Genomic DNA, 22,288 nt, shown 5'->3' with positions numbered 1-22,288 from the left:
CTCTCTCTGGGAGACCCCATGTTTTACCTTCTTTGAAATCAAACCCCTTTTTTTAACCATTGATTGTTCTTTATTTTCCAGTGCAAATTGCCAAAGATTTGGACAATGGGTATAATTTGGGCTCATTGTGTAATTGTGTTTGGGGTATATTGTAATTAGAATGAAGTCAATGTACTAAATTTTTGTTGTTTTGTTATTTTGTCTCTGCTGTTTATTCTCTTGCAGAGAGGCTTGTCCAGCTGTGAACTTTTATATGAGAACGTGAAGTGCTTTTTTATTACAGTCAATTCAATTGGTATTTCAGCTGCTCAATTGGCAAAACATCTTCATCCGCATCCAGTGAGACCCAGACTGTGATTACAGCTTAGACTGTAAAACGTATTTATGTTTCACCATAAAGTAGAAGGCAGCACTCACTGGCCAAACACCAAACACTGCTGCTTATGTGGAGCTCAGCTCAATAGCCTCTTAGCTCTCTCTAAGGAGGAGAACAGTGGAAGAGTTTGTTTCCTCTCCCTCTCAAGCCTACTAATCCTGCTGCATTGTCTGTGTTTGCTAGCAGGCTGCTCTCTCTGCCTTTGTTGTGGTTGTCAAGCCAGTTTCTCTCTCCCACCTCTGTGTGTCTCTCTCTCCTGCTGCCACTAGAGAACCAGGAAGTAAAGAGAGAAAGAGAGAAAAAAATACCCAGCAGCTGAGGAAAACAAGGAAGTGAATACAGCCAGGGCCTGAGCGTCAACTGTGAAGTGAAAGGAGCAGGTTAGAGCACAGAGATCAGGGCAGCTGTGCTAAGGAAGTGCTAGCTAGCTAACATCATCACTGGCTGTGCTCTCCGCAGCAGAGAGAGAAACAAAGAGTGACAGAAAGCGAACAAAACTGCAGAGCCTGCCTCACAGATATACCAGTGAGTACACATTGGGAACCAAGCTTCACACGGGTTGGCCCATAGGGGGGGAGAGAGAGAGTGTGTGTCGGTGTGTGAAAGAGTCAGAGAAACGGAGATAGCAGAGTGGAGAAGAGAACTGAAGAGTAGGGGGAGTTTTATGTGCAGTGAGGCCCAGTTGGTGGTTGTTTGTGTCAGAAAGGAGAGAGAATAGCCGAGCTGTGCTCAGGAGAGGTAGGCCCCCACGGAGTGAGAGAGGAAAAGAGAGAGAGAGCACAAAACATACTTTTGTATGCAGCTCAGGCCCTGCTGTGTGTGTCAGGCAGGCAGCGTGGGTAGCCTCCATTCTTAAAATGCTCTCCCGTAGAGTGATATAAATGAAAGGGGGAGGGAGAAGAGAGAAAAACAAAATTATTGAAGCGTTAAATGGTCTGGCCCTGATACTGGACCGGAAGAGGAGGAGTTTGGAGAGAAAGAGAGTGTATGCATTAGATAATGCAGGTATGCACTCTCACCAGTTGCATTAGATGATGCAAGTTTGCACTCTCACCAGTTGTGTGTGTATCTACAGTGTGTGTATGTGGGGAAAAGTATGCAAACAAAGAGGGGTGTGTTTGCAGACAAAAGCAGTAAACTTTGGCAGGTACAGTACCTTTGAAAGGGATGTTTTTGTTTTCCCTCTGACAGTAGTCCCTACACCTTGTTTATACCTATTTATATACCCTGTCCTCTACTACTCATCTCTCCCACAGGGTGTCTTTCACTTACCCCCCTACTCACCCTACTCAGACCCACTACAATGACAGACGAAAGGGAACCCTGGAGAGGAAGTGGAGGACCTGATGAGGACGAGCTACCGCAAATGGATGGGTCATGTGATGCGTGTGAGCCTGATGAGGCCCAGCCGGCGACCCAGGTGTGTCACACCTGCAGCTTCGCCTTCTGCCCTGCCCATGCCGAGAAACACGCCTGCAGCACACGACACCAGCTGATGCCCTACGGCCAGGAAGTGTTGCAGACGCAGTCCCAACGGCTGGGCAGGGACAGATACACAAGGGAGGGGGCAGGGGAGGAAAGGGTACAGGGAATGAGGCCTGCGGCAGAGCCAGGGGTGGTGGAAAATGGGGCATGCGGTGGGGCTGGGATACAAGAGAACGGTGTGTGTGGAGGAGAGAGAGACCAGGGGAAGGGGAAGGTTGATGATGAAGAGGCAGTGGCGGCTCTAGAGGGGGTTAGTAAAAGGGACACAGTGACAGTGGAGAGGCTGCGCTGTAAGGAGCATGGCCAGGAGGGCACTCTCTATTGCAAGGCTGACGAGAAGGTCATCTGTGTGGTGTGTGCCGTGCAGGGGGAGCACCGCGAACATGAGATCATCACCCTGCGCGAGGCCTACGTCTGGCAGAAGGTGAGTTGCACATCCTTCACGCATTCAGTGTCTTCAGAAAGTATTCATAACACTTGACTTATTCATGAATTAAAAATGAATATAAAAAAATCTCACCCATCTACACACAATAACCCATAATGATGAAGAGAAAACATGTTTTTAGATTTTATTTGGAAATTTAGTGAAATTAAAATGCAGAAATATCTCATTTACATAAGTATTCACACCCCTTTGCTATGACACAGCATATTGAGCTTAGGTGCATCCAATTTCCTTTGATCATCCCTGAGATGTCACTACAACTTGATTGGCCAATTATATAAGGTCCCACAGCTGACAGTGCATTTCAGAACGAAAACTATACCATGGTCCAAAGAAGGAATTGTGATGAGGCATATACAGTGCCTTGCGAAAGTATTCGGCCCCCTTGAACTTTGCAACCTTTTGCCACATTTCAGGCTTCAAACATAAAGATATAAAACTGTATTTTTTTTGTGAAAAATCAACAACAAGTGGGACACAATCATGAAGTGGAACAACATTTATTGGATATTTCAAACTTTTTTAACAAATCAAAAACTGAAAAATTGGGCGTGCAAAATTATTCAGCCCCCTTAAGTTAATACTTTGTATCGCCACCTTTTGCTGCGATTACAGCTGTAAGTCGCTTGGGGTATGTCTCTATCAGTTTCGTCACCTCCCGGGTGACGCAGCCGGCCGCGAACGGGAGGCCCATGGGGCTGCGCACAATTGACCCAGCGTCGTTCCTGGGAAGGGAGGGTTTGGCCGGCAGGGATATCTTTGTATCATCACGCACTATCGACTCCTGTGGCGGGCCAGTGTACTGTGTTTCCTCCGACACATTGGTGCGGCTTCCAGGTTGGATGTGTCAAGAAGAATTGCGGCTTGGTTGGGTCGTGTTTCGGAGGACGCATGGCGCTTGGCCTTCGCCTTTCTCGAGTCCGTACGGGAGTTGCAGCGATGAGACAAGAAGACTGTAACTACTACCAATTGGAAACCACAAAATTGGGGAGAAAAATGGGTAAATAAATAAATAAAAATATCACCTCCACCCTACCTGATACGCTAGACCCACTCCAATTTGCTTACCGCCCCAATAGGTCCACACTGCACACTGCCCTAACCCATCTGGACAACCTATTGCTGTTCATCGAATGCTATTCATTGATTACAGCTCAGCATTTAACCCTCCAAACTCATTATTAAGCTTGAGCCCCTGGGTCTCGACCCCGCCCTGTGCAACTGGGTACTGGACTTTCTGTCAGGCCACCCCCAGGTGGTGAGGGTAGGAGACAACATCTCCACCCTGTTGATCCTCAACACTGGGTCCCCACAAGGGTGTGTTCTCAGTCCTCTCCTGTATTCCCTGTTCACCCATGACTGCATAGCCATGCACGCCTCCAACTCAATCAACAAGTTTGCAAACATCACTAAATTGGTAGGCTGGAATACCAACAACAACGAGACGGCCTACAGCGATGAGGTGAGGGCCCTCGGAGTGTGGTGTCAGGAAAATAACCTCACACTCAGTCAACCAAACAAAGGAGATGATCGTGGACTTCAGGAAACTGCAGAGGGAGCACCCCCCTATCCACATCGATGGGACAGTAGTGGGGAAGGTGGAAAGTTTTAAGTTGCTCGGCGTACACATCACGGACAATCTGAAATGGTCCACCCACACAGACAGCGACAGCATGGTGAAGAGGCGCAACAGTGCCTCTTCAACCTCAGGAGGCTGAAGAAATTTGGCCTGTCACCGAAAACACTCACAAACTTTTACAGATGCACAATCGAGAGCATCCTGTCGGGCTGTATCACCGCCTGGTACGGCAACTGCTCCGCCCACAACCGTAAGGCTCTCCAGAGGGTGGTGCAGTCTGCACAACGCATCACCGGGGGCAAACTACTTGCCCTCCAGGACACCTACACCATCCGATGTCACAGGAAGGCCAAAAAGTACAAGTACAACAACCACCCGAGCCACTGCCGGTTCACCCCGCTATCATCCAGAAGTCGAGGTCAGTACAGGTGCATCAAATCTGGGACCGAGAGACTGAAAAACAGCTTCTATCTCAAGGCCATCAGACTGTTAAACAGCCATCACTAACATTGAGTGGCTGCTGCCGACATAGTGACTCAAATCTCTAGCCTCTTTAATAATGAAACATTGATTACATTCAATTTATCACTAGTCACTTTAAACAATGCTATGTTATATAATGTTTACATACCCTACATTACTCATCTCATATGTATATGCATATGTATACAGTTTGCTAAGATCTGGCAGCAAGCTGATAGGTCTGCTGTTAGAAACAGTAAAGGCGGCTTTACCACTTTTGGGTAGCGAAATTACTTTTGCTTCCCTCCAGGCCTGAGGACAAAAACGTTCCTCTAGGCTTAGATTAAAGAAATGACCGATAGGAGTAGCTAGAGTCAGCTACCATCCTCAACAGCTTTTCATCTAAATTTTCAATGCCAGGAGGTTTGTCATTATTGATTGATTACAAAACATTTTTCCACCTCTCCCCACTAACTTTACAAAATTCTAACTTGCAATGCTTTTCTTTCATTATTCATTTTTTTATGCATGAGTACGATTGCTCACTGTTCGTTGTTGGCATTTCCTGCCTAAGTTTGCCCACTTTGCCAATGAAATAATCATTAAAAAAATTGGCAACATCAAATGCTATTGTGATGAATAAGCCATGTGATCCAATGAAAGGTGGAGTTGAATGTCTTCCTGCCCGTAGTTTAAATTAAAGATTTTTTTATGTAATTTATCTTTGCTTCATAATACAGTTTCTTCTTCTTTTTGTTGAGTGTAGTCTTCATTTCTCAAGTTGCAGTAAGTCAGCCAGTCTTATTAGCCACTCCTTTCAACTATACAGATTTTCAATTCATCATCAATCCATGGAGCCTTAACAGTTCTGAAAGTCAGTTTCTTAAAAGGTGCATGTTTATCAATAATTTGAAGAAGCAATTTCATAAATTCATCAAGTGCAGGGTCTGGATGCACCTGATTAATCACATCAGACCAACAAATATTTTTAACATCATCCACATAAAAGTCTCAGTAAAATATTTTGTGTGATCTCTTATACTGTACACTATTTTATGCCCAGCTTTTGGAACTTTGGCTTTCTTAGATATAACAACTATTGTGATCACTGCATCCAATGGGTATGACTACAGCTTTGGAACAAAGATCTAAAGTATTAGTAAAAATGTGGATGATCTTGTTCCTGTAGTGTTTGTAAACACCCTGGTAGGTTGATTAATAACCTGAACCAGACTAAAAGCACTGGTTACAGTGAGAAGCTTCCTCTTGAGTGGACAGCTTGATGAAAACCAGTCAATAGTCAGGTCCTCAAGAAGGTCGACCTCTCTGTTTACATCACATACACTATCAAGTATTTCACACATATTATTTAGATACTGACTGTTTGCACTTGGTGGCCTATAGCAACACCCCAAAAGAAAGGGCTTTAGATGTGCCAAGTGAAGCTGGAACCACAACACTTAAAAAACACTTTACATGAGATCTTCTCTACGCATTAGAAGCATATGGCTCTGAATACATACAGCGATATTCTTGTTTTGCTACTGCTGTATTATCTTATTAATTATCTAAGTGAGTCTCAGAAATAGCTAATATATTAATGTTATCTGATGTTAGCAAGTTATTGATTTCATTAACCTTATTTCTAAGGTTACATATGGGCTATTTTTATCCCTTTCCTGGGTAGCTGATCAGAGATAGACCTAATATGGAACAGAGCGTTCCGTGTTCAACAGGAAGTGACGTGTTGTGCAGTGCATTGGTATCAATACTTTCTGAAGGCGCTAACATAGATATAAGCAGTCCCACCGTTTATAACATAGACATAAGCACAGTCCCACCATGTATGACATAGATATAAGCACATTCCCACCATATATAACATATAAGAACAGTCATGGCATAAAAAATTAAACAAATTAGTTCTAAACTTACATTCCATTGTAAAGGGAGTGAGATATCTAAGCCACCTCTGTCATTGAGTAGCTGAACTGCAAAGGTATTCTTCGTGGTGAGAGAGCATACAGCACAGTGACAGAGCCTGTATGTGACTCCTTCTGTGCCCTCTACTGTGTATGATCTACATAACATCACAATACATCCCCTACAGTATAGGAGAAATGATATAATCAATAATGTTTATGTATCTGAAATATCAAATGATAGTAGTACACTAATAAAGCTAAGGAATCACAAATGATAGTAGTACACTAATAGAGCTGAATATCAAAGGATAGTATTGCACTTATAGAGCTGAATATCAAATGATAGAAGTACACTAATGGAGCTGAGGCACTCATACAGCACTTCAAGTCAACACACTAGGGCTTTAGAAGAGTAGAGCAGAGTATATCCATATGTTTAACACATAATGATGTCATGTATTAATAATAATAATAAAAAAAATAATAATAATGCATGCCATCATGGGACAGCTACAATGACATCATGACAAATCCTATCAATTATCCAGCCCTATTATGAATGTGTTTGGAATATATTCCAGTGTCCGTTTGGCTAGGGATCAATTCCTTCCTGCGTCATGGCTTCCTTTCCAGATGGCTTTTTAATGCAGAAGTTTTACAGCCGTCCCCTCCCGTCCTGTGACTCACCGACTAACTAACCGCTCTCTGTGGGCAGAGGAGATATCATGGAGCGAGAATGACACATCATCATCTTGACTATGGAGGGAGTAGAGATGACATTAGCAACGTGAATGTCCCACCCACCTGAGGAACTGTCTTTTTCAGCCATCTATTTCCTGTGTTTGAGTTATGCAAAATCCACTTGTCACGTCTTGCTGGATTGATTGCTTTCATTTTACTCCTGCGACTCTTTCATACTCTTGCTTGTGTCTGTCGTTTTTTCCCATTAACGTTCTAACCGCGGACATTTTTGTAATGACCTGTCAAACAACCCGGTAATGGCTGAAATGGTCTCAATGGAATACATAGGCCGTGTCCGAATTTCTTTATTTTATTTTACTTTATTTCAACAGGGTGCCCTGCATTTTACACATTCTACAGAATACAAGCGACAGTTAAAATACAAAATACAATCATAGATATCATCTACATCTCTCAGCTTCCAGATCTTCTATCAATACTCTAAACTGTCTGAGCGGCACTAGAACATCCAATTTCAATGAGATCTGCATATTTTTACAGCAGTTGGGCACATTAAAACAAAAACCGGATCTACCCAATTCGGTGCAGACCCGAGGAACCTCAATAGTTAACCAAACCTGCAAACATGTTTTGTAACTCATGTATTCATACTTCAACAACAAAGTGAGGTATGTTGGAAGCTTGCGCAGTAGAGCTTTGTGAATAAAGAGGGAGTAATGAAGTGACCTACGTGAATTTATAATGAGGACCAGCCAACCCTTTGATACAGGATGCAGTGATGTGTATTAAAACTGTCACCAGTGATAAAGCGAAGGGTGTTATGGTAGACGGCATCCAAAGGTTTAAGAGTAGAGGCTGCTGCAATCCGATAAATGGAATCACCATAGACAAGAACTGACAGGAAGGTTGACTGTACGATCTGCTTCCTGCTATTTAGGGAGAGGCAAGATCTATTTCTAAAAAAAGAAGCCCACTTTAAATCTTAGCTTTTTAACTAGCTTATCTGTATGTTTTTTAAACATTAGGTCTTGTCAATCCAAATACATACATATTTGTGGTCGGAAACCTGATCAATGGGAGAACCATCCAATTAGTAAATATGTTGTCCATCTGAAACGTTCGCCATAGTTCTCAAAAGGACAACGTGTATTTAGTCTTGCCTGCATTATGTACAAGTGTCACGCCTGCTCCCGCTCTCCCTCTCTGGCTCTTGAGGGTGCCAGGCTGCCCTTCATTACGCACACCTGTCACCATCATTAAGCGCTGTAGCGCTCATTGGACTCACCTGGACTCCTTCCCTTTGTTGATTGCCCCGTCTATAACTGTCTGCTCCCCTGTTTGTTCCCTGTGTCAGCATTAATGTAGTTGTGTGTTCATGTCCAGACGCTATCCTGTCCTGTTCCATGTCAGTTGCTATTAAATGTTCACTCCCTGTACCTGCTTCTCATCTATCAACAAGTATTAAACCAACCAGAGCTTTCTGTAAGGTAATAAGGTCAGATTGCAGCTCTAACATAGCCTGGTCAACAGTTGGGGCAATGATATACATAACAGTGTAATTTGCATACAGATTAATATTACAAGTTTTAGCAAATAGACCAATATATAAGTTGTAAAGAGAGCAGGTCCCAGTACCAACCCCTGCGGTACACTTTCTGTAATATCCAGGCATCTAGACGTAACACCATCAGAGATCACACATTGAGTCCTGTCTGACAGATCATTTTCAAACCACTTGCAAGAAGCCTGATCCAGGCCTATATCAGTCAACTTTTGAATGTGAGGGTCAATGGTATCGAAGGCCTTGGAAAGGTCTATAAATAAGGCAGCTGTAATGAGTGCGTACTGGCGGCAGAAAAGTCAGGCGCAGGAGAGAAAAGACTATTAGAACGGTGCAGTTTAATAATAAAACTCACAGTGAACAAAAATAATAAATATATACAATGGGACAATAACCCTTTGCACGCCAGACATAACGTGCACAAACTCTTACAATAAACAATTCTGGACAAGGACATGAGGGAAACAAAGGGTTAAATCCACAACATGTAATTATGGAATTGGAACCAGGTGTGTGGGAAGACAAGACAAAACAAATGGAAAATGAAAGGTGGATCGGCGACGCCGACCGCCGAACGCCGCCCGAACAAGGAGAGGGATCAACTTCGGCGGAAGTCGTGACAACAGCACAATTATTTTTATGATCTAAGAAATTTAACACATCATATAAAACAAGTGTAGCAGCTGAAACTGTGCTATGTCCAGGTCTAAAACCAGATTGGTGCACATTACAAATAGAGTGAGAAGTAATGTCTTAGCTAGACAGGGAAAGTTAGTCATGGATTCTAAAACTTTGTAAATGCAAGATCATTTGTTAATTGGACGGTAGTTATCTAAGTCAGAAGGATCAGCAGTATGACGATAATTTATGATTGGGATTACCTAAGCGGGACTTGGTGTTGATAAATCAATGTCTCAGCACAACCTTGAAATGTGAAGACAGGGTGCAGACACCAAGATCATTTGGATGGACCCCATCCTTTCTGTAAAACATCTTCTGTTTCCAAAAGGTGTCAACAGAGCTACAGTAGACGCGTAGCCAGTATTGTAGTGCCAGCAACCTGCTGAATCTTTTGCTGTCATGACTCAGATAATTGGATGTTTATTGGAGTCTTTTAGAGTTCCAATCAGTTCTATAAAATCCAGTTTCAGACATTCCAAGCTAGCTATCCTAAAGTAATTAAATTCCACATGGATTATGACAGCGACAGCCCCGATGTTCTGTCGTAAAATGGTAGGAAGCAGCCTAGTAAAGTCCTGTACCCGAGCCCCAGGAAAACAAAACGTTTTTGCCTAAGGAACCAAGATGTTTCTCACCATAGAGATGCCGATTACAACTTAGAAAAACCCCATTGTGGCTGACTGAGGAGCCAGTGCGTCAGACACCCTCGAGGTCTGGTGATCCGAGTCCATGGAAGAATCCGATGCAGAATCGCCCTGGGAAGGATTCAGGATAGCTGGAACATCCAAAGCCAGGAGGGCAAAGCTGTTCAACAACTGGATTTGGGTCAGCCTTCCCAATGCCAAAGAAGCCCCACTCACCACAGGCTGCTTCCCTCCATTAGCTCTACGGCAGGTGGCGCGCTTCCATGGTTCGGCAGTAGGGATGGTGACAGTATCATTCACTGCCCTTGACCAGCACAAAAACATCCTGTGGCGTTTCTGCATTAGCATCGAACAGCCCCCGTGATATGCAACTTTTCAGGGAAGTAAGGAAAAAATATACACAGGAAAGCTAAGGCTAGCTTTTTCATGCAGAAATTTGCATCCTGTAGCACAAACTCTAAAAAGTTCTGGGACACTGTAAAGAGTGGAGAGTAAGAGCACCTCCTCCCAACTGCCCACTACACTGAGGCTAGGAAACACTGTTTTTATTTTTTTTTTTTATTTTACCTTTATTTAGCCAGGCAAGTCAGTTAAGAACAAATTCTTATTTTCAATGACGGCCTGGGAACAGTGGGTTAACTGCCTGTTCAGGGGCAGAACGACAGATTTGTACCTTGTCAGCTCGGGGGTTTGAACTCGCAACCTTCCGGTTACTAGTCCAACGCTCTAACCACTAGGCTACCCTGCCGCCCACCGATAAATTCACAAAAATTTAGAATTTCAGTAAGCATTTTTCTACGGCTGGTCATGCTTTCTGCCTGGCTACCCCTACCCCGGTCAACAGCCCTGTGCTCCCCACAGCAACTCGCCCAAGCCTCCCCCACTTCTCCTTCACCAAAATCCAGATAGCTGATATTCTGAAAGAGTTGCAAAATCTGAACCTCTACAAATCAGCTGGGCTAGACAATCTAGACCCTCTCTTTCTAAAATGTCCTGCAGAAATTGTTGCAACCCCTATTACTAGCCTGTTCAACCTCTCTTTCGAATCGTCTGAGATTCCCAAAGATTGGAAAGCTGCCCTCTTCAAAGGGGGAGACTCAAACTGCTACTGACCTATATCTATTCTACACTTCCTTTCTAAGGTCTTTGAAAGCCATGTAAACAAATGGATTACAAAAAATGTTGAATCTCACCGTACCTTCTCCGCTACGGAATCTGGTTTCAGAGCTGGTCATGGGTGCACCTCAGCCACGGTCAAGGTCCTAAATGATATCATAACCACCATCAATAAGAGACATTACTGTGCAGCCGTATTCATCAACCTGGCTAAGGCTTTCGACTCTGTCAATCACAACATTCTTATTGCAGACTCAACAGCCTTGGTTTCTCAAATTATTTCCTTGCCAGGTTCACCAACTACTTCTCTGATAGAGTTCAGTATGTCAAATCGGAGGGCCTGTTGTCTGGACCTCTAGCAGTCTCTATGGGGGTGCCAACTGGGTTCAATTCTCGGTCCGACTCTCTTCTCTGTATACATCAATGATGTCGCTCTTGCTGCTGGTAATTCTTTGATCCACCTCTACGCAGACGACACAATCTGTATACCGCTGGCCTTTCTTTGGACACTGTGTTATTAACTAACCTCCAGATGAGCTTCAATGCCATACAACTCTCCTGCCGTGACCTGCAACTGCTCTTAAATGCAAGTAAAACTAAATGCATGCTCTTCAATCAATCGCTGACTGCCCGTCCAGCATCACTACTCTGGACGGTTCTGACTTAGAATATATGGACAACCACAAATACCTAGATGTCTGGTTAGACTGTAAACGCTCCTTCCAGACTCACATTAAACATCTCCATTCCAAAATTAAATCTAGAATCGGCTTCCTATTTCGCAACAAAGCATCCTTCACTCATGCTGCCAAATATACCCTCGTAAAACTGACCATCCTACCAATCCTCGACTTCGGCGAAGCCTCCAACACTCTACTCAGCATTTGGATGCGGTCTATTAAAGTGCCATCCATTTTGTCACCAAAGCCCCATATACTACCCACCACTGCGACCTGTATGCTCTCGTTGGCTGGCCCTCGCTTCATACTGACTCCAGGTCATCTACAAGTCTCTGCTAGGTAAAGCCCCGCCTTATCTCAGCTCACTTGTCAATATAGCAGCACCCACCCGTAGCTCGCGTTCCAGCAGGTATATCTCACTGGTCACCCCCAAAGCCAATTCTTCCTTTTGCCTGCCTCCCCTTCCAGTTCTCTGCTGTCAATGACTGGAACGAACTGCAAACATCTCTGAAGCTGGGGACTCTTACCTCCCTCACTAGCTTTAAGCACCAGCTGTCAGCGCAGCTCACAGATCACTGCACCTGTACATAGCTCATCTGTAAATAGCCCATCCAATCTACCTCATCCCGATACTGTATTTATTTATTTATCTTCCTCCTTTGCACCCCAGTATCTCTTCTTGCACATTCATCTTCTGCAGATCCTACCATTCCAGTGTTTAATTGTTATATTGTAATTCCTTTGCCACCATGGCCTATTTATTGCCTTACCTCTCTTATCCTACCTCATTTGCACATGCTGTTTATATACTTTTTCTACTGTATTATTGATTGTATGTTTGTTTATTCCATGTGTAACTCTGTGTTGTATGTGTCGAGCTGCTTTGCTTTATCTTGGCCAGGCCACAGTTGCAAATGAGAACTTGTTCTCAACAAGCCTAAATCCATCAGAAGCGATGGTCCTGCTCCATTTTTTTTTAAGTGGGAGACTTCTTCTGGGAGGGGTCCCTGGAAGGCATTGGCCATTCAGTCAAAGAGAGTTGACATGGTGGTGATACTCTCAGCACATCGTAATGGTGTCCAGTCTGGGGAGTAGACAAGGAGAAGGTAGGCGGGAGTGCTTTTCCCAATAGATTGTGTAAATTCTTAATGTGTTTGCTAAGAGTAGCCACTTCTTCTCTATAGTCCTCTGCAAGTAAACAATTGTGGCATTGGAACTCTGGTTGGTCCACATTGTCCCGGAAGACAGCATAGTAAATACAGCTCCTGCAGCGTAGAAATATTTATCTTTCCAGTCAAAGAGTGGGTGTTTCTCAGGGTCAATGAATACCCATACTCTTGTCCTAAATAGTGTCCCGTTTGAGGAGGTTTTTAAATTGAGTATACTTTAAATTCCCACATGTCATACTCATTTTGGCTTTGACCACAGCTGATCAATTAGATATGGGGATGCGCTACCGTAATCAACGAATAGTGGGAAACAACGCAATTACACATGACATATTCTCAGTATGCGAAAATAGAATGTTTAATAGTATGCAACATTTCGAAAATCGAGTATGGTTTAAATGCCAGGATGTTATACTCTTTCCAGGTCTTCATCTAGTAGAATTACATGCACACTTTTCCACATTGCATTGGAAGAGGTGGGCTGTGAGTGATGGGCCCTAGTTCTCTTCAAGTAGCCAACAACAAAACTAGGCGACTCAATTGGGAAAATGCCTGAAGCTTCTGTGTTGGTGTTCAAATGGAGGCTAAGTTATTTTTGTTCTCCTTAAAATGATCACAAGTATTGTGTAGGCTACATCTTTGAGAATGTAAGTGTTTTTTATTTTATTTTTACTCAAAGTGGATTTCTGTTTTCTCACAAAGTGTTTATTGGTCTCTTCGTCAGAGCTTTTAGTCTTGTCGTCTATGACAAACAGAAAGTCTATTTTATTTCAAATCTGAATTATTTTATATAAATCGCTATAAATCTATGTCGGTGGCTGCGATGTAGAGTTCAGCCAGGAGTTGATGGACAGTCGGAAAAGTGAATGAAATGGTAGGCGGGACATGCCAGCTTCAAGTGGTTTTAGATTTCACATCTTATGTCACACAGTCTCAGAAATAACACTGCGTTCATGGGAACCAGGGCTATCGCTCAATGCAAAACATTTCAATCTATAAACGAAAATGTCAGTTGGAACCGGTACCAGAACCACGCAGGTCCCCTAAATAGAGGACCTTACATCTAAGCTAATATGAGATGAAAGGACAGTTCCTAACGAGTTAAGGAAGCCAAGCTAGAGCTCTGTGAGACTTTCACATCAACGGCGGCTGATGTTTTGATCAAGAGAGACCTTTAGAAAATATGCTCTTATACAAATATGTATTTTACAATTATAAGGAAGGTGAAATCTTGTAGATCATAATTTTAAAATTTGATTATGCTATATTTAGAAAGCTTATAAGTAAATTCAAGCCTTATTCATAGTTTTGTTGAATAGGAAATACATCATACTGTACATCATATTTGTACTGTGTACTTGAACTTATGTCCTTAAAAGTGACTACACCTCAGCAATTTATAAAACATTTTACCAGAAAGGTGAGAAAGCAACCTTTCTTTGAGTATGCAACATTACTAGTTATTGTTTATGGCCCTTTCATGAAAAATAATAACTTTTGTGCCGATTATGGGGATTATACCAATATACATTTTCAATCCCATTGAACTGTTTAATGAGGCAGTCTAGACAGTGCAGGTAGTCCTAGACAGAGCAAGTGTTGGTGGTTGCAGCCCTGTTCCACCCGTTAATGTTACTTTATTAATATATTGAAATGAACCCATTGTATTTATGCTAACTAGGCTAACACAACATATTGTAACAAATACCTGATACCATTAGAACATTTATATATGAGTGCATTAATAATAAATCAAATTTGACAATACATTGAATACCTGCATTTTCATCATAATCCCTGAACTCCATTAATTATTTGTCTGTGCCAGCAAAATGTTTTATGTGCTATAATTTGTTCAATATCTGATGGATTTAAAACATTCTAAAAGTTTGAATTATCTTCATCCATTGTCCAACTATTGCGTTTATCAGAATTGTTTTTAAAATCTTTTAACAATTTTGATGACCGTTAAGGACATTATCACTGCCACATTTACACTCAGGCATACATTATCAGGAAATTATCATGACATTAGCAGGATATTATCAAGACATTAGTAGGACATTATCAAGACTTTATCATTAAATTATCATGACATTAGCAGGATATTATCAGGACAATGATGATTAAGTACAAAATTGTATACACTCACTACTGTCAGTCGCTCTGGATAAGAGCATCTGCTAAATTACAATTTAAAAAATATATACACTGCTCAAAAAAATAAAGGGAACACTAAAATAACACATCCTAGATCTGAACGAATGAAATATTCTTATTAAATGCTTTTTTCTTTACATAGTTGAATGTGCTGACAACAAAATCACACAAAAATGATCAATGGGAATCAAATGTATCAACCCATGGAGGTCTGGATTAGGAGTCACACTCAAAATTAAAGTTGAAAACCACACTACAGGCTGATCCAACTTTAATGTAATATCCTTAAAACAAGTCAAAATGAGGCTCAGTAGTGTGTGTGGCCTCCATGTGCCTGTATGACCTCCCTACAACGCCTGGGCATGCTCCTGATGAGGTGGCGGATGGTCTCCTGAGGGATCTCCTCCCAGACCTGGACTAAAGCATTCGCCAACTCCTGGACAGTCTGTGGTGCAACGTGGCGTTGGTGGATGAAGCGAGACATGATGTCCCAGATGTGCTCAATAGGATTCAGGTCTGGGGAACGGGCGGGCCAGTCCATAGCATCAATGCCTTCCTCTTGCAGGAACTGCTGACACACTCCAGCCACATGAGGTCTAGCATTGTCTTGCATTAGGAGGAACCCAGGGCCAACCGCACCAGCATATGGTCTCACAAGGGGTCTGAGGATCTCATCTCGGTACCTAATGACAGTCAGGCTTCCTGAGGAGGGCTGTGCGGCCCCCCCAAAGAAATGCCACCCCACACCATGACTGACCCACCACCAAACCGGTCATGCTGGAGGATGTTGCAGGCAGCAGAACGTTCTCCACGGCGTCTCCAGACTGACAGACTGTTACGTCTGTCACATGTGCTCAGTGTGAACCTGCTTTCATCTGTGAAGAGCACAGGGCGCCAGTGGCGAATTTGCCAATCTTGGTGTTCTCTGGGCAAATTCCAAACGTCCTGCACGGTGTTGGGTTGTAAGCACAACCCCCAGCTGTGGACGTCGGGCCCTCATACCACCCTCATGGAGTCTGTTTCTGACCGTTTGAGCAGACACATGCACATTTGTGGCCTGCTGGAGGTAATTTTGCAGGGCTCTGGCATTGCTCCTCCTGCTCCTCCTTGCACAAAGGCGGAGGTAGCGGTCCTGCTGCTGGTTTGTTGCCCTCCTATGGCTTCCTCCACTTCTCCTGATGTATTGGCCTGTCTCCTGGCAGCGCCTCCATGCTCTGGACACTACGCTGACAGACACAGCAAACCTTCTTGCCACATTTCGCATTGATGTGCCATCCTGGATGAGCTGCACTACCTGAGCCACTTGTGTGGGTTGTAGACTCTGTCTCATGCTACCACTAGAGTGAAAGCACCGCCATCATTCAAAAGTGACCAAAACATCAGCCAGGAAGCATAGGAACTGAGAAGTGATCTTTGGTCACCACCTGCAGAACCACTCCTTTATTGGGGGTGTCTTGCTAATTGCCTATAATTTCAACCTGTTGTCTATTCCATTTGCACAACAGCATGTGAAATTTATTGTCAATCAGTGTTGCTTCCTAAGTGGACAGTTTGATTTCACAGAAGTGTGATTGACTTGGAGTTACATTGTGTTGTTTAAATGTTCCCTTTATTTTTTTGAGCAGTATATATATATATATATATATATATTGAATTAACACATTATCATTGTAGTACCAATTAGTCATGAATCAAGTGTGATAATCGTTGTCAGAATTTTTCCTCTGAGGAATATTTAGAATGATAAAAGATTAAGCTGAGGAGTGATGGAATTTTACAAAGTTTAAAAACCAACTTCAAATGGTTTGACTGTGTCTCTGTGGTGTCTTTTTTCTCCTCCAGAGCAGGGAGGGTTACGACCTGCTGGGCTGCACACAGAACATGGCTGACCACATCAAGACCAAGTGGACCAACCCTGAGGTCAGTACAACAAAACTGTTACAACTAAAATTCCAATATGGCCGATGGTGTTCCTACCTCGGAACATTGCTTTGAATGAGACCGTCTGATGATGATTATTTTCCTTAAAATTCTATAACAACGAATCCCGTCAGTGGCAGTATGACATATCAGTCTATTGTGAGCTAAAGATGGATTACACAGAGATTACATCCTAAATGAGACAGAGGGGGTATACATGGGAGCCAATTATTCCCATCTATTCACTGTGTTCCTTTCACTGGGAGGGCTTCCATTTGGCTCCCTGTCTAAGAACCTAGAGATTTATGACATCACCACCTAAATCTGTCTTCACCTCCTCCCAGACACACATACATGGCTCTGTTGAGCAGGACTATAGACAAGATATCGTCACAACATCCTTGTTTACTGCTGAGACATAGTACAGAGTCCTGGATTGCTTTCATACAGTGCTAGTGACTGTAGGTCTTCCTCTAGGTAGTTTATTGTTTAGTGAAGTTATTGAACATGCATGTTTGACATGGAGTAGGTTATTTGGCAGGGGTCCTGTTAATAGAGTGATATTAGTAGAAAGTTGTTATCCCTCTCGGAAAGCTACCTCAGGTAGACCAATTTAAAACACACAACAACTGAAATAGACTTTCACTATTCCAGGTCGACCTTGGAAAGGATAGCTGTAATTCCTGCCCAGATAGGTTAGTGTGGGGACACAGTCACTGGAAATCAAATGGTGTGCGTGCGTGCAGGTCTGGGAGTTAGGTCAGTGCTAACCAGCCAGGTCTAATTTATTTACCATAGACAGTGTTGTACCTGGCCTCCCAGCGAACCCTGCAGGCCTAACGCTCTGCTGTGTTGTTACATAACTCTGTCTCCCACTGAGAGCTGACCTGCAGCTATGCACCATAATCTAGCAGGTTCATTTGAACACCCTTTGAAAAGGTAATACTCTTATGGGCAGCCCCAGCCCCGGCAATCTATCATACTGAAATATCAACACTGCCCCCAGGCCTTCCTGCTGCCCCCAGGCCTTCCTGGACCTTTTGTCTTCTGTACTATCACCAGAGAGGTGTGGCGTGTTCAGGAAAATCCACTTCCCTCCTTATTCACAGGCTGACTTGTCAGGAACCATTAGGTGGATTTGTCGCTGTGTCCTCTCCACGCTCTCAAATGTCACAGCTTCTCATTATACAAGACTGCAAGCTGACACAGTGCAGTCAACCGGTGGCAGAAGGAGGGGTGGGTGTGATGGGGAAGTTTGAAAATATGTAACTTTAGCATGGTAAAGTTAGTCTAGCCAGAGGGTGTGTGTGTGTGTGTGTGTGTGTGTGTGTGTGTGTGTGTGTGTGTGTGTGTGTGTGTGTGTGTGTGTGTGTGTGTGTGTGTGTGTGTGTGTGTGTGTGTGTGTGTGTGTGCAGTACCATCCCCCTGCGGCGCATGGAGATATGGGCTCAGCGACATGCAGATTCAAATCCCCATACCTGAGGCAGAGTACACAATTAAGTAGAGGGATTTTAATTTAAGTAAACAACAGTTAGGGTTCAACTTTTCTATCCACTCACCTCCTTGCATGCACACACACACGCACAAGCACGCACATTGTGTGTGTGTGTGTGTGTGTGCGCGCGTGCTTGCGTGTGTGTCTATGTGTCTGTCTCTGAGAGCAGGTAACAAACAGTGTGTTAACCGGGGGGATCAAGGCAGCAGGTAGTCAGCATATTTACCTCTGTCTCATATTTTATTTACTGTTTCCTCTGCATAATGCAGTTAGTGGCACAATGCCTGCTGGGGTGGTGCTGCTGGCTGCCTCTCGCTCGCTCGCTTCAGACATGGCCCATATTAGGAGCACCGAACACACACAAACACACCTTCCTGCTCCATCCCTTTTCCCTGCTTCAGAAAATCTAGAAAAGTACACATTAAAGCTGTCACAGGGATGCGAGGAACAGACAGAAATGCATGGGAAAAACTAAGCTGTTGGCCTATTTCTTTCTTTCTCCTGCTCTTTCAATCTTTCTCTCTCTCTCTGCCTCTCCCTCCCTTTGTCCTTCTCTCTCTCCTTTCACAGCATTTCAATTTAATTACCGTATGTATCATTGCCCAGGAGCTCACTGTACCTGACTTTCCTTCACAACCGTGAAAGGCGCAGGGCATTGAAACTCCTGCCGTTAGAATGCCACAGGCCCTCTCTTTCCCTCCCTTGCTTTCCCCATTTTTACATTACTTTAGAGTAAAAAAGGGTGAAAGTAAACAGCAGCAGTGCGTGAGTAAAATCACTGGGGAGCCAAGCCAGGAAAAAAGCCAATCTACAACCTATGTGTTGTGATAATTGCCTTGTTTGCTCTATATCCTGTTAGTTCATATGCCTTGCGACCTTGATATATAGGCCTAACACCAAGACAAGAAGAAGACACAGTGGCAGAATAAATTCAACCACGCCTTTGTTTCATCACAAAACCGGAGAGTAACCTCTGTCAATGTAACAAACAGTTACATGACCTATAGCATGTTCAAGCAAGTTAATGTTTCTGACATTTCCGGACTAATAAACAACTATTGTTAGAACCATCCTCTCATGCCAGGGGCACAATGTAAGAATTTATGGTTGGATCAGAATCAGATTTTTCTTTGCACTCAATGTGATGTGATTGGAGTGAAGCCAAATCCAAACTGGCTTCCCTTGACACTTTTTTTGGGGTTCGCCAGGACCATTCACAGTTGAGCTCACTTAGTTTAGCTCAACGCTGATTTGGTATTTATACTTTTTTTTTATCAAGGGAGGCAAAGTGCTCGCTGGCTTCCCTTGCATTCAATGCTATGGGTGACAACAATGTCATATTACTTTTGACCAGACAGCATCAGATAGATGATTAACACATACAGAGAGTGGCAATTTCTCGCTCGCTTGGATGCTTTCTCCAGTGAGATACATTCAGCCTCTTGTGAATTAAAGGGAAATTATGAAACACAGTCAATTGTTTGGGGAAGTCTGGCTTCCCTTGGCATCCATGAATACACGCCACTGAAAGTAAATAAAACATGTCACCTCTCCTCTGTTGATTTAGTGGAGAATTTGGAAAATTTGATTGCTGGCAGAGAAACGCCGATAACGGAGAGAGTGAGAGCGCAGAATGGGGCTTTGGATCTCCCTGGAAAAGTGTTAATTTGGAGTGGGGCCATTGTTGCCAGAGGGAGGGACTGACCGTTCAAAGTCATTTGCTCCTAATGTTCCATTAATGCTTTTTAGCCCTTTTAAAAACATTACAGAGACCCTGGGACTGGGGATGAGCACCAGCAGGACCTATATGGGAGGAAATGACCTTCACAGAAAGTTTCATAACAAGTGTACACAGAGATGCGCAGTATGTATTTTAAATATGCATTTCAGTTACTTCTGAGTATTATATAATGTATATAATGTATTACGCTGGGCTGAACTACACTCCAATGTATTTTGTAACAAGATACTTTCGAGAACTCTAATTAGTACTTTCAAAATACCAAATACTTTTCTATACCACTTGTTTTATAGTGGTTCACCATTTTTTGGCCCCCTTTCACTTTGCATTGGTATCAGAAGTCTGATGGCACTATGTTGTGTTATTTTTTTTATTTATTTTATTTCACCTTTATTTTACCAGGTCGGCCAGTTGAGAAGAAGTTCTCATTTACAACTGCCACCTGGCCTAGATAAAGTAAAGCAGTGTGACAAAAACAACAGCACAGAGTTACACATGGGATAAACAAACGTACAGTCAATAACACAAAAGAAAAATCTATATACAGTGTGTGCAAATGTAGAAGGCAATAAATAGGCCATAGTGGCGAAATAATTACAATTTAGCATTAACACTGGAGTGATAGATGTGCAGATGATGATGTGCAAGTAGAGATACTTAGGTGCAAAAAAACTAAAAAACAATATGGGGATGGGGTAGTTGGGTGGGCTATTTACAGATGGGCTGTGTACAGGTGCAGTGATCAGTAAGCTGCGTCTGCTAAATTGACTTAATGCGTATGTAAAAATGGACAATCGCAAAGCATGCAGAGTATTATTCTTATGAGCTCCGCCCTGAAACAAGGTTTTGCCTAGAAGGGATATAGCTTTTGTAAAAATGTACTTTTCTTGGCAGATTTAGGGGAATTTACGCAGCAGATTAGGAGAATTAACATAGCAGGTTAAGAGAATTAGGTTAAGCTGTATCTCATCTAGACATGACCCTGAAACAAGGCCAATAATAATACCCAGTGTGCTTTGTAGTTCATTTTGGTATGTTCTTTTTCACATATACATTAACGTTTTGGTCATTTAGCAGACACTCTTATCCAGAGTGACTTACAGTGCAACAAAGGTTGATAAACAACAACATATCGCAGTCCTGGCAAGTAAAACATTTCTGTAGCCGTTACTGAGAATGTTGCTGCTAGGGCCGGCTACTTGAAAATAAATTCCTATATTTTAAAATACATATATTTTAATTAAATACATTTCAAAATACAAGTATTTTGTATTTTTTTTGTTGTTGAATTTTACCCCCTTTTTTTCTCCCAATTTTGTGGTATGCAATTGTTAGTAGCTACTATCTTGTCTCATCGCTACAACTCCTGTACGGGATCGGGAGAGACGAAGGTTGAAAGTCATGCGTCCTCCGATACACAACTGTTAGGAATTTTATGAATAATGACTAAACAATATCTACATTTTAAATAGAACTATAACTAATGAAACTTATGCTCTGTTTTATTATATCTGATTAATAATATTAATTCATAAGGAAGGGATTGTGTAGCATGAAACAGGGAGTAATTAAATCAAATAAATACCATTCCAGCCAGGTTGGAGAAGACTGGAATTGTGGGTTTTTAAGTAACCAAAAAGGGTCGTTAACCTATGGTTAAACCGACTCAACTTAGCTCTGGGATGTTTAGATAAGGCAGAGAGTGTTTTCCTGGGTTTTCCATTATCTGAAACTGTCTTCTAAATAGTGATGGATGAAGTTGAAGATTCCAGAAGTTAATAGATAAGTGTGTGTCTGGAGTGAGCGAGCTAATGGGTGGGAATAAACTTTTCAACTTTGTTGGGTCCTGGTTGATAGGAGGAAAAACGTTTTATAACCTATGACGTCATATTTTATATATAAACTGTTGTTCGTGGTTACATGGGAGCGCGCTCCGAGAATAAATACTATTATCTAATTTTGATAAGACTGGTCTCTGTCTATTTTATGCAAAGTGAATTCAATTAATGAAAACAAATTGGAATTATGAAATTACATTAACAACAACCCAACCAAGCCGCACTGCTTCTTAACACAGCGCGCATCCAACCCGGAAGCCAGCCGCACCAATGTGTCAGAGTAAACACCGTGCACCTGGCAACCTT

At 42.7% G+C, this 22,288-nt stretch overlaps 1 protein-coding gene across 1 annotated transcript in view; it reads left to right on the top strand.

Annotated features, from left to right (window-relative positions):
* Positions 1–674: 674 nt before the first annotated feature.
* The window catches only part of LOC139373265 (tripartite motif-containing protein 44-like), a 72,682-nt gene continuing 51,068 nt past the window's right edge, over positions 675–22,288 (top strand). Inside the window, exons 1-3 of the mRNA XM_071113582.1 lie at positions 675–901; positions 1,633–2,285; positions 16,831–16,908. Coding sequence (XP_070969683.1) covers positions 1,680–2,285; positions 16,831–16,908 — 684 coding nt within the window. The 5' untranslated portion in view covers positions 675–901; positions 1,633–1,679. The remainder of the gene's footprint in view (positions 902–1,632; positions 2,286–16,830; positions 16,909–22,288) is intronic.

The sequence above is a fragment of the Oncorhynchus clarkii genome, chromosome 2 (assembly GCF_045791955.1).
Source record: "Oncorhynchus clarkii lewisi isolate Uvic-CL-2024 chromosome 2, UVic_Ocla_1.0, whole genome shotgun sequence".
Classification (NCBI taxonomy): Eukaryota; Metazoa; Chordata; class Actinopteri; order Salmoniformes; family Salmonidae; genus Oncorhynchus; species Oncorhynchus clarkii.
The sequence above is the reverse complement of the archived record's forward strand: the minus strand, read 5'-3'. Positions and strand labels throughout refer to the sequence as shown.